At 41.7% G+C, this 12872-nt stretch overlaps 1 protein-coding gene across 2 annotated transcripts in view; it reads right to left on the reverse strand.

The window, feature by feature from the left end:
• Nucleotides 1-114: 114 nt before the first annotated feature.
• Nucleotides 115-12872, reverse strand: part of LOC148409646 (retinoic acid receptor alpha) — a 168794-nt gene continuing 156036 nt past the window's right edge. For both annotated transcript variants that reach the window (XM_088438823.1, XM_088438822.1), the window contains 5 exons: nucleotides 5175-5335; nucleotides 4916-5092; nucleotides 3260-3464; nucleotides 2994-3152; nucleotides 115-2865 (listed from right to left, as the gene is read on the reverse strand). In XM_088438823.1, the coding sequence (XP_088294949.1) occupies nucleotides 2669-2865; nucleotides 2994-3152; nucleotides 3260-3464; nucleotides 4916-5092; nucleotides 5175-5335 (899 nt within the window). In that variant the 3' untranslated portion in view covers nucleotides 115-2668. The remainder of the gene's footprint in view (nucleotides 2866-2993; nucleotides 3153-3259; nucleotides 3465-4915; nucleotides 5093-5174; nucleotides 5336-12872) is intronic.

Genomic DNA, 12872 nt, shown 5'->3' on the forward strand with positions numbered 1-12872 from the left:
TCTCCATTTTGCCAATTTAATGGCTTTGATAATTTTGAAGACAAAAATGTCCTCTTTCAGCTCTGTGCCAATAATAACACACACGAATAGACAGATTAACAACACAAACATCAGTTTATTATTAAATGTTGGTTTTATTTTATTATTTTTTAATAGATTTTTTTTGTTTTCTTTCTTCTTTTTTTCCCCAAAGTCACTTGATAATCTTGACAAAAAAAAAAAAAAAAAACAATTGCAACATTTTCCATACTTCTCAAATGTGTGTAATCCAGATGAGCCGTGGAGAGAGACAGAGAGTCAAGTTGTGCGCTCTTTTTCGGACAGTCCTGCCTGACGAGGGAAGCAGCTTGGACCATACGGATGTCGATGGGTCTTTTTCAGTTCTTGAGTGCGCTTTGTGACTGAAGGAAAATAATGGGGCTCAGTAGCAGAGTCTGTGTGTGTGTTGGAAGGGGAGTGCAGTACAGAACATATACAAAGGACAGGCCAAGCATACAAAATGATTCCTTCCTGAGACGTTGGCGTGCGTGTGTGTACAGTAAAAATGGTCTGATGACGATGGAAGTGAAGGCGTTTTGGCGTAAAGTGATCACAGGGTGCAGGGTTGTTTTAAAAAGTCATTCTCAAGCGGGTACAAATCACATCTCGCCACTGTGATGGAGTCTTTTGCCGCTCACTACAGCAGGGGTGGGGAACCTACGGCCATGCAATCGTCCGAAATAAAAAAGGGATGCTGTAAAAATTCCCATAACACTGAACGTTTGAGCACATGTTTATTCATTTGTTTATTCATTTTCTACGGCCGTCTGAGAATTTCATTAACAATACTATAGCGGCGCCTTGAGATATGGCGACACTCGACTTTCTTGTAGAAATTTGTTTTTAGCATCCAGTTTGAAAATAACAGTTATACAAACTCTCGAAAATCACTGAGTCTCATTAATTTGATACCTTTTCACAGATTAAATAGAATGCACGAGTATTGTGATATTGTCTGTCTACATGTGTTGCTGCACCTTTTGTTTTCAATTATCTATTGCGGTGGTTCTCAAAGTGGAGTCTTTTGAAAAATTGAAAATCAAGTGATCCCATTCTCTTGGCCCATTTGTATCCTAAAAAAAGCTGTACGTCACTTGTATCTCAAAGCATCACGGCATCAAAAAATAAAAGGTTCCCGACCCCTGTACTACTGACCCAGTCAGAAATAAGTGAGACTCCCTTGTGTTTTAAAAACAGTGTGCACAGTCCACCATTCTTCACATTTGAACTCTTTGAAACTGCAAACCTGAGCCTGGCAAGCTACAAGTGGCGTCCATGTTTTTTCTTCTTTTTTTTTCATGGGCAAAATAAAGCGCCACATTTGTTTTTGCTACATGGCCGAAAAATGCTGGAGTGCTACTGCAGTCATTGATGCTATGGACACACACACACACACAGAGGAGTGTTTGAAAACACCACATTGTGGACAGCCAGTGACAAGGGGACTAAGGGTCTGTCCAGTATTTAGTAACATGAAAGAACTTCCTTCAGTAAAGTGTGCTCAAAATGATTTTTTTTTTCCTTGAATCACAAACCCATGAATAAAACACATAAAAGGTATTCTTTAAAAAAAAAAAAAATCATGTGAAGCCTAAACTCTTCATAGTTTTTAAGAAATTAATACAGCTTATATACACAAACTCAAAAGGCTACTTAAAATACACCTTAATAATGAATCTTCATTAATTGGATTTCTTGAAAGGACCGGTGACCATATCATACAAGCAAGTTCATACAATCATTTGTTTCCATGTTCCTGGAGGCAATAAAATAAGAACGAACCTGGAAGAGTCGGAATAGATGCTCCTTTCGTTGCTGTGCACGTTAGTGTGTGTCTGTGTGTGTTTGCGTGTGGGGTGTGTGCGTAGTCATCTGAGAACCGGAAGGAAATGTCATTCACTTTTTTTGTTAATTAGAATAATGTACACATGTGATCAAACTAACTTTTTTTCCTCTCATGATGGGTAAAACAGTGAGGGAGTAAAACAATCTGTAATCTCAGAGAACACGCCCTCGTTATGGCCTCCCATTCAATCATAATAGTTCCTTAACTTTTCCTATATATATTTATATGTATATATATATATATATTTATCTTTGTGTACGAAATCTGTTTTTTTTGTTTGTTTTTTTTTAAGCTGGGAAAAGAAAAATGACCCAGAGTTTCTGAGGAGGAAAATGTGGCGTAGGAGGAGGAGGGTCTTCCGACAAGTCCCGAGCTTGTAGTCTGCATCATCAACAGCAACGACAACAACAACAACAGAAAAAAAAAAAAAAAAAAAAAAAAGTGTCTGGTGTTTGTCAAATCCGTCGCGGAAGTTTGTCGCCCTCTCCTGGCCGCACACTGCACTCACGTGAATTTCCAACAGCCTTCTGGAGAAAAGTTGGAGGGGAAGCAGCGATGGAGTGAGGAAGAGGAGGAGGAGGAGTCATCAGCAGTGTTTACGGTGTGGTCTCTGGGCGGCGGCGTGGCGGACCCCGGTCATACGCCCCCTCACGCGGGGGAAAGCGGACCAGAGGGAGGAAGCTCGCCATCCGTCAGCAGTCAAGGCCTCCTCCTTCGCCCCTTCTCGGACTGACCGGCGTGCGTGAAAACAAACGAGCAAAAACCTCCCGAGGTGGACCCTTACTACGGAGATTGTGTGGCCGGACTGCTTTGGGCGGAACTCGGGGACAAACTGGGGCTGCAGCTGCCCGGCGGGGTGGCGCAGGGGCGGCCCCCCGAGGCGCCGCTCTCCAGGCCCTCGGAGTTCTCCAGCATCTCCTGGATGAGGGGAGGCATGGAGCCCGGGATCTCCATTTTCAAGGTGATGACGCGCTCAGCCCCTTTTGCAAGGAAAGAAAAAAAAAATCAACGTTGATTCATATTTTAGATGGACAGTAGATCAGTCCTTCTCAAATCTGGGAATGAATGAGTTCAAACGCGTGTATGATCTTCCATATCGGGTGAGTACCTTTAGCGCTGATGCTCCTCAAATCTGTGATCTTCATCAGCATCTTGGGGAACATATGCGGTTTGTGGGGCCTCCTCTTCCTCACGTAGATCTTCAGGGCCTCCAAAAGAGGCTCCTGCAAGATGTCCACCTTCTCCGCTTGTTCAAGATCCTGACGATCTGTCCGAGAAAACCGCAACAAATAGGTGAGCTCTCCATAAGTCCAAATGAGTAGAAACCAACGGAAAACTAAATCTGTGCTCAAAGACGCTTTTCTGCTCACATACCTCCACACAGCAGACAGATGGCGCTGAGCAACCCGGTCTCGGCGTCGTCCATCTCCAGAGGGATCAGCTGGTTGGCAAAGGCAAAAACCAAGTCGGTAAGCGGTCCAAAGCCGGCGTTGTGCATCTGGGTTCGGTTTAGCGTGAGTCCGTCTGAGAAGGTCATGGTGTCTTGCTCTGGGGTGTAGCGCGTACAGATCCGCAGTATCTGTGAAGGCGGGAGGATGTCAGTGAAGGAAAAATCAGAGCAATGCTTTTAAAAGCGGCCCGCGGAGTAATTTAACATACGGGAATCAACAAACCAATGAAACAAATCCCAATTGGGACAATTAACTACTTAAATGACAAAATACGATTTAGGAAGTCCATTAGGATAAAACATTCAGTGCCCCGGTTGAGTTATGACGTTTTATGTTTTTCTATTCGGAGAAGTTGCTGTGGGTCAAATTGCAAGCAGTTTGAGGAGATGTAATGAGCCAAACCGCCAGCAGAGGGAAGCAGGACACCATTTTATGTTGAAAATCTTTGGCCTTGCTTCCTGCTTTCAGTGGGAAAAGGGTAACTTTTATTTACATTTATAAGACTTTTATTCTGACGATTTGAAAAAGGAGTATATTTATGTAAGTACATCAAAGAGTGTGTGTTTATGTGTGTTTAGGTGTAAAATTTAGCCCATGTCAGGCTCATTTACTGCCATTCAAAATTGGAAATATTGTCAATTTTGGACATATTTAAAACCTAATGTTTTATCATGCATTTCCCCCAATTTTTGCATTATTGCTTCCAATGGCAACTCAGGAACGAGGCGTAATAGACATTTTTGAGTTGACTGCTCCTTAGTGGCCAACTTATGGCGACATTTGCAAGCCTAAGACTTAGCCTGGACTCGCATAATGCAAAAGTCTTCAAAAATCATAAAACTCTGATTATGATATAGTAAATATTCCTTTTTCAATTTCATAAACGTGTATATATATGGCGTAGTTACAATTTCATAAACATATGAATATACAGCGTAGTTAGTTTTGCATTTTTACAATGTTTGTACAAAAAGGGGGCGTATGTGTCACCCCCCCCCCAAAAAAAAAAAAAATGTATACATGTATAAATAGGGCTGATGCCAATGAACATTTTGAGGGGTTGAAATTAAACATGTATTAATGTACGGACAGCTGACAGGGAGCTGAAATTTCCCCCAGATGGTGACAACATAATAAAATTCAAAATGACCACTTAGTTATCACTCTAATCTCTCTTGGATAAAACACAGTGAGAATTATGTGGAAGAAAATGACCCCCAAAATATCAAAATACTGCACATAACACAATAGTTTATGGATCTTGGAAGGTCGGTCAAAATCCTCTAAATCGGCTGTCCCCATTGGGAAACTCAGCTCTGAAAACGTCTAGCAAACTTAATGGCGCTAAGAGTATATAAAAAAAAAAGTTTGAAAGTTGAAGAGCCCCAGAGACATGCCAATAAAGCTTTGCAAGTCTACGTCAAAACAAAACGGCCAGCTTTGAATGTAGCTCGCATCTTTGCCTCAAAGTAGGACAGCCTGACATTGAGGATCATGAATATTTGAAATGCGCGCTCATCAGACAACCGCAAGCTTTCACCCCCCCCCATGCCGGACGTGTCTCGGGCCGCTCGCTCACCAGGATGTCCAGACAGGCGGCTTTGAGCAGGGTGATCTGGTCGGCGATGGTGAGCGTGGTGAAGCCGGGGAGCTGCTTGGCGAATTCCACCGTCTTGATGATGCATTTGGTGGACAGCTCGCTGAACTTGTCCCACAGGTCCACGTCCAAGGACACGCGTCGCTCCGAGCTGTTGTTCTGTCAGCGCACGGAGACGGCGGCGTTTCCGTTACACGCTCGGGTGGGGGGGGCGGCGGCGTTGCCGTGCGGCGTGACTAACCGTAGTGTATTTGCCGAGCTGGCAGAGGGAGGGGAAGGTTTCCTTGTGGGCCTTGCGGACCCTGTCGATCATCTGCTCCGTGTCGGGACTCAGCACGTAGCTCTCCGTGCATTCTTGCTTCTTCTCGTCCTTTTTCTTCTTGTTCCGGTCGTTTCTCACAGCTGCGGAGAAGGAGAAAAAAAAAACAGGGAGAAAACATGGATTAGACTTTTGATTGAATTTTATGTGACGGCATTTTAAAAGAGGGATGAAGAGAATAAATCTTGAAAAGAGACACATTTTGAAATTCGCACATTCCCTTTTTCATATTTAACTGTTGTGGGGGGGAAAAAAACAGCTATATCCTCATAAATTCAATGTTTTTACCTGAGCAAAAGAAAACGTTTCTGTAAAAATTACACTTATTGTCTAAAAATCATTTTTATTATCACCTCATTCTGAATAGAGGTGCAATGATTAATCAGTTAATCAACTATTAGTCATTTTTGCTCATCAATTAATATATATATATATATATATATATATATATATATATATATATATATATATATATATATATATATATATATATATATATATATATATATATTTTTTTTTTTTTTTTTTTTTTTTTTTTTTTTTTGCATGATTGAATCAAAATGAAAACATTAAAAAACATCTTTTGGTATTTTTTTAAAACAATGAATATTTTGGGTTGACTTTACGGGTCAAACGAGTAACCAAATCATTGAAAAATAGTCTCTTCAACAAAGGGATAAAACAAGGATTAATCAAAGAAATAAAAAAGATTTATCAGTTATTAAATCAATCGTTAGTTGCAGCCCTAATTCTGACTTTTTTTCTCTTTAAAAAAAAAAAGACTTTCAAGTCCTACATCCCATTAAAATGGATACATGCTAATTTATGTTAACTGCTGTTAGATTTACAAGAGGATCCATGGGAAAAAAAAAACTCCCTTGGCCCAAAAACCTGACTTATATTATCATACGGGCTATATTTTATCCATATCCACCGCGATATAATATTAATATTCATACAGTGCAATACTGCGCGAACAACCAAGCAGAACAGAACCAAACAGTGTCCCAATCTGATGTGGGCTGATATTTATCAAAGCGAGGCAGCGATGATGAAGACAAGCAAACTCCGCCGACTTCCCCTTGAGGCAAATTGGCAGACTACAAAAAGCGCGCACCCCAAATGACCAAAAGCACCAGACAGGGTGTTTAGCATTGGAATCCCATTACATTACCCCCCCAAATCCATTCGCCTCCCCCCCGCTGCCCAAGCCGCCCAAACCGAGGTGAGTTTTAGCGCTTGCGTGGGTGGTTTGCCTGAGACGGGGCGCCGCTTGATAAATAGCGCTCGGGGACGGAGCTATCCGTAAGGCTGATAAATTACCGCAGCTTTCATTAGGGGGTGCCGGCTAATCTAATAACATAATATGACAAATATCCTGCCTCTAATGGTTTTCAAAGGGTGCGGTTGTGGCGGCGAGATCGGCTCAAGCCTCCCGGCTCTCTCTCTCTCTCTCTCTCTCTCTCTCTCTGCGTTGAACAACAAATTCCCTCTTAATGTGGCAGCGGAGAGTTATATTCCCTCAAAAGAGAATTCTTAGCATCCGAGCTAATCTTTATCCGCTTGGTCTCTTCTGCCCGCGAGGAACCCGTATTTGACCTTGGATCAGATTTCCCGCGTTTAATCCTAACCTTGACCATTAAGGGCCAGAACATTGGGGCTGATGGGAGATCGGCCACGGTGACAGAAGGGTCTGGCCCGGGGCCACGGAGGGAAGCGCTCCGCTGCGGCGCCGCTCGTTCGTCAGCTCGCCGACAGGCCTCCCCGCCAGGAGGAACATGAAGGCGGGTGCCGCTCTTGCGGTGATGGGCTGTACGCTTGCTACCGTACCTGGATGTTATTTCACTGGGGGGGGGGGCATCACTGCCATACAAAAATGCAATAAAGGTTTTTATTATTATTACTACTGTACCTAAAAGCCTTCCATTTTCCCCAAAGGTGATAGTGCGCCTTATACAGTGCAAGTTTTTATTTTTGGGGGGCCAAAAAAAATATAAAAGAACTTCATCGCCATGAATATTCTTCAATTTTTACCTCTGCATATCATTTACCATTGAAGTTGTTGTAACAGCCAGTTTGAAATGTTAAGATGCTAAAACGCTCAAATTTTGAAGCAATTTTTATGGGGTCAAGATGCAAAAACCGCAAAAAAGCGTTTTCTTGAATGAGAAAGCGCCATTTCATAATATAAATCCAGACACTGTTGTTAAATAAACAAAAAGAATATATTTTAATTTTTTGGATGCAATTTGATTAAAATGTAAAGTTTCATATTTAATATATGAAATATATCTTGATTCGTCTTGCCATTGAGCTAAACAGTCTTTTAATGTAATCATTTTCCATTCTTCAGATAGTACTTCCATAAATCATCTTTTTCTTAATTTCTGATTGTCTATTAATAAAGTTTGAGTGACTTATCCGATTGTTTTGTTGGGATTCCTTTAGTGCAGCTCCATCTAGTAGATGCATAACGCAACACCAGCCACTACTGTAGCTTCTATTCTATGCGCCTTATAATGCACCTTATAAAACAGTTTTTAAAAAGGCCATTCATTGAAGGTGCGCCTTATAAAAAAAGATTACCCTATATAAAACTTTACTTAAATATTCAAAAGCTGCAACTCTGTGCACCATGGCAGTTCCTACCAAATTCTTTTTTGACCAATTAAAACACTTACCAATCAGATTTCCCCAACTGAAATGAATGGAAAAGGCATTAATTTGTTCCCCAACAACCACCCCAAAAAATTGTTAGAAAATAGCTCTATAATACTGCACTGTCAAGATTAATTTGAAATCGGATTGCTCCAAAAAAAAAAGTCCAATTGCTAAAATGTTGGAGAAAATAAATTGACATAGCACATGGAGGCTGAAATCTGAATGGACTATAAATAAATAAATAAATACACCTGTCCACATAGACAGGGGTGTGAAACTTTATGGAGGAAAATCTACTAATAATTAAATCTATCAATAAAATCGCCATAATATTGATGAAATTTTTTTAATTACAGTCCAAAATAGTAAAAGCACAACATCACTATTAATCACAAACCATTAACATTACTAATAATCATAAAACATTTCAAGATTTTCATTTAAATTTCAGCTCATTTTTCGTACTTTACAAAATCTGGCCGGATTAAACCCGTTTGTGAGCCAGAACCGGCCCGCGGGCCGTAGGTTTGACACCCCTGACATAGAAGCATTAGAGCCAATAGAATCAACTGGGAGTAAATAACAGCAGATACTAAAATTTTGGTTCCAATTGGAGGTCCGCGCTTTTGATAATCTGCTGAAATATCTTTGCTCCAACAAGAAAACGAAGATTATCACCTAATGAAACAATATGCAAAGGGCACATTAAACCCCTTCAAAGTTACCCCGCAGAGAGCATCTTCTTCTAATTTCCCCGTTAAACATCATCCCTCCTCCTCCTCCTCCTCCTCCTCCTCTCCCAATCCGACTTAGGAGGACAGTTACATAAAAGCGGAATAAAGCGCTAACCAAATTTGGGTCAAAGCCCGTTTGTGGGGTTTTGTGTCGCAACACCCTTGGCCGTCCAACGAATCCCCGAATTAAAGCGGGGCATCCCTTCGTGCGCGTGCACGTTCCCCGCGCTGACAAATTGGCGGCGCCATCATAAGCCGCAAACACAATTTAATGAAGTCATTAAAGAACTATTAGCAATGACTGGCGATCTGTCAGGCTGAATTGCCACATGCAATAACTTGAGGAGGGGGGCGGAAATGAAAGAAATATGGCCTTTTGTTTCCCATTGTTTTTTGCGTGTGCGCGCTAGCAATTCATCTTAGACGTTGTCATATGAAATTAACAATGCTAATAGAGGAACTTGATGCTTTATGACTTTTTCTGGCTTTATTATTATTATGTAGAAATGATTTACGGTAGCTGGCGCGGACAGAATGCGGTAACGCACGCGCCGTCGTTCAATCATCGGTTCTCGCCGCGGATTCCTGCCGGAGCCTTCGGTTAATAGACAATTCCTGTTAGCGCTCGTGCGCGTGTGACAGTGAGGGGCCGGCAGACGGGGACGGTTCGAGTAAGGGAAAATTAAAGCGCTGGCAGCTCGTCCATCACGCAGATTAAATTCAATGAAAAGATAAAAATGTCTATGTTCCCGCAGTGCAGAGCCGGCGTGGACAATGATGAAACTTTGGCTCTCTTTATCATCCGAGATCCGCATCCGATGCTCTCGCGAGGTTTCCTCGAATTCACGTTTGCGCTCGATTCGGCGTGCTTTTTTTTCGGAAAAAATCCAAAATGTCCTCGCATTTCGTCGAAGCTTAGGTAAGGACCAATCATGGCTCATGGGATGTCGTTTTCAGGCGGAATAAAGTGGCAAAATGTGTTTTTAATGGCATGAGTTATACATGAAAAATAATTTTGTCATCAAAATTATTGTAGGCAAAATAATAAACCCTTACTGCTGGAAGTGGCAAAATAAACGTAAACCCTATCACAACCTCATTATAAAGATGAGGAGCAATATTTAGGCAAGTAATGTTTTTGCCTCCTCATTGTGGCGTTTTGGAGACGATGAACTATGTTTCAGTCAGCTGAGGAGCTTCGTTTAGACAAAAGTAATGCTTTGTCTTTATCTTGTGGCCAAAGAACATGTCGAAGAGAGTTGATGAGCTTAATTTAGACAAAAGTAATGCTTGTGCCAACAACTTGTGGTCTCTTGGAGCTAATGAACTATGTTCAAGTCAGTTGAGGCGCTTCATTGAGACAAAATGAATGCTTTGCCACTATCTTGTAACATTGTGTTGCCAAAGAACATGTCGGAGAGAGTTGATGAGCTTAATTTAGACAAAAGTTATATTGTACCAACAACTCGTGGCATCTTGGAGGTAATGAACTATGTTCAAGTCAGTTGAGGAGCTTCATTGAGACAAAAGGAATGCTTTGCCACTTGTAACATCTTGTTGCCAAAGAACATGTCAAAGAGAGTTAATAAGCTTGATTTAGACAAATGTAATGCTTGTGCCAACAACTTGTGGCATCTTGGAGCTAATAGACTATGTTCAAGTCAGTTGAGGAGTTTCATTTATACAAACCTAATGCTTTGCCACCATCCTGTTACAGAAAGTTTTCCAAGGAACATGTTGGATGTGAGTAGATGAACTTTATTTAGACAAAAGTTATGCTTGTGCCAGCATCTTGTGGAATCTTGGAACTAATGAACTATGTTCAAGTCAGATGAGGAGCTCCATTTAGACAAAAGTAACACTTTGCCGCTAGTCTTGTGACATCTTCATTGCCAAGGACTTATGTGTGAATTAATGAGCTTCATTCAGCCACGTGAAGTGATTTGTCACCATCTTGTGGCTTCTGTAAAAAACTATAAATGTTGCTTTCACTACTTGAGTGTCAAATAGGACACTATAAGATGTACCACTCCAAACAAATAGCTAATAAAGCAGTAGTAATTGATAATATAATCAAAATCTTTGCACCATGGGTGCTTTTTCGTTTTTTAAGATAGCAAATCCATCTGTAAGTTAATAGATTTTGAGGCGAATGTAAAATGAGTTCAAACGGTATTAAAGAATAGTAGGATCATAAAGTGGACCATACATCAATGAAGGGATTCAACTGTTATTAGCGACAGTTTTTAATGTTTTCTGGGGGCTGTTTACTATTTGCATTCTTCTTTCTGTTCACTGCGGGTCTTGTTCTCACAAAGAGCAAAAATTCACAGATTAAACTTGACTGATGGTAAGACAGAGCTGTGAAAATTTGCCACCCCCTCCTCCAATCCTGTCCCTGACGCCGTCCTCTTTGGCACGGTCACCTGGCCGCGGGCCTGGCGCTGTCATCTGGAGCCGTCTGCCGGCGGGCGCAAGGTCACCCGATTGTCCCGTGGCTCTTGCAGGAGGTTCACCTTCAGTGCACGGGCGGGCACCTTTGTCAGCCATCCCGCGCTTCTTTAACTTACATCTTTATTCATAGACACCTTTTATAGTGCGTTTGCACGTAAAGTGTGTTAATGTGTCTATGTATGCGTGACAGACAGAGAAAAAGGGAGAGGGTGAAAGAGAGACTCCCTACTGGGCCCAGATGGCACGCCTCTCCTTTTTCACCACCCAAGATAAACTGGCCAAAGTCACCGCTGAGGGGACAGGACATGCAATCTGCACAATCTGCACTAAATGACCGCACAAAAAAAAAAGAACCCAACAAAAAAAAGCCGAGTAAGCGGAGCATGGTTGAAATCAAGCAAGCGATCTTGTTTCCATTCAAGAATCAATTTGAGCAGTTTACAAGGCATGACACCTTTCCACCACTAGATGGCTCTCTGACTCCGTTTGAGAGCAAGCGCCTCAGTTGGCTGCTGAGATCCCTCTAACCATGATTAATGGCCCCATTCAAAGGTAAGTAGCTCAGAGGATAACTTCTTTTACGGTAAACCACAGAGCTGTGGCACGGGGAGTGCCCTTGCCGCCGCCGTGGCAGGAAAACGAGCTAAATAGCGCAGGAAAGACGCGTGGAACTTTCTGACCACGAAAGCAGATTATGATTGAAGTGTGTTAATCAGTGCCAATGGGCCGCAAACACACATCGGGGTCACGTATGAAATGTCATGAAAGCCTGCAGATGATCACACCTCTGTCATTATTTTATCAGATCTCGCTTATGGATATGTGTGAGGAATAGTGTGTGAGAGTGTGTTGTCACATGAGCCCCGGGGGGCGCGCACGCCTGCCTGCTCTTCCGCTCTCGCCAGGTGAGAACGTATTCATCACAGGCCTGCCAAACCTGGCGTCACCCTGACTGTTACTGCCAGACCGCATCACGTTCACAGCTAAAATTCGCGCGTTGGCTCCAACGGGAGCATTATAGGATATTACTGTATGCGATATACAGAGCTCAATATAAAACCTGCACAGGTGAACTTAAACTTTTAAATATGGTAAGTTTTCATGAATATTTGATAATAAGGTTTATTGATAACTAGTAATCAAGAAATATTTGTGGAAAATTATTTAGGGACCTAAAATTGTCCAAATTCTCAGAATATCTGCCTCTCAACAGTAAATATTCTCTGACATATTTCGTCTTCTATGCTAGTGGTTCTTAAATGGGGGGATGTGTAAGCTTGAGGGTATGAGAAGGCACTTCAGCGAAGATGTGAAATTTTAACAGGGTTTCTATAGCTATCAGAATATAAAAAAAAAGGCACTTTTTACTGCTATTCGAGGACAGGTCGTGTTTCTTTTCAAATCAAGAGCAAATTCATTGGAATATGAAGCAACTTATTGCTAAATTGTGTTTAAAGGGACCATTTTTCGTGAAATGGGGATGAATTAAATGATTATACATTTGAAAAACTTGCAAATAAATGTGTTCTTGAAGACCAACGGTATGTTTTAAATATAATCGTAGGTCTAGTTATCATGAAATGATATTACATGGGGGGGTGGCACTCCTCCGGAGGCTGCTATGTATCTTATAGCTACAGACAATGGTAAATGCAATGCCTCCTTGCTGTCCGTAATGAAAAACTGTCGACATCTTACACATTGTCCCTTTAAAAGGTGGGACCTATTTTGGTGAGTGACGTGGGTGTCAGTGCATGAAAGCATCTGGCAT

The sequence above is a fragment of the Hippichthys cyanospilos genome, chromosome 17 (assembly GCF_059441005.1).
Source record: "Hippichthys cyanospilos isolate Australia breed blue-spotted pipefish chromosome 17, RoL_Hcya_1.0, whole genome shotgun sequence".
NCBI classification, from domain to species: Eukaryota; Metazoa; Chordata; class Actinopteri; order Syngnathiformes; family Syngnathidae; genus Hippichthys; species Hippichthys cyanospilos.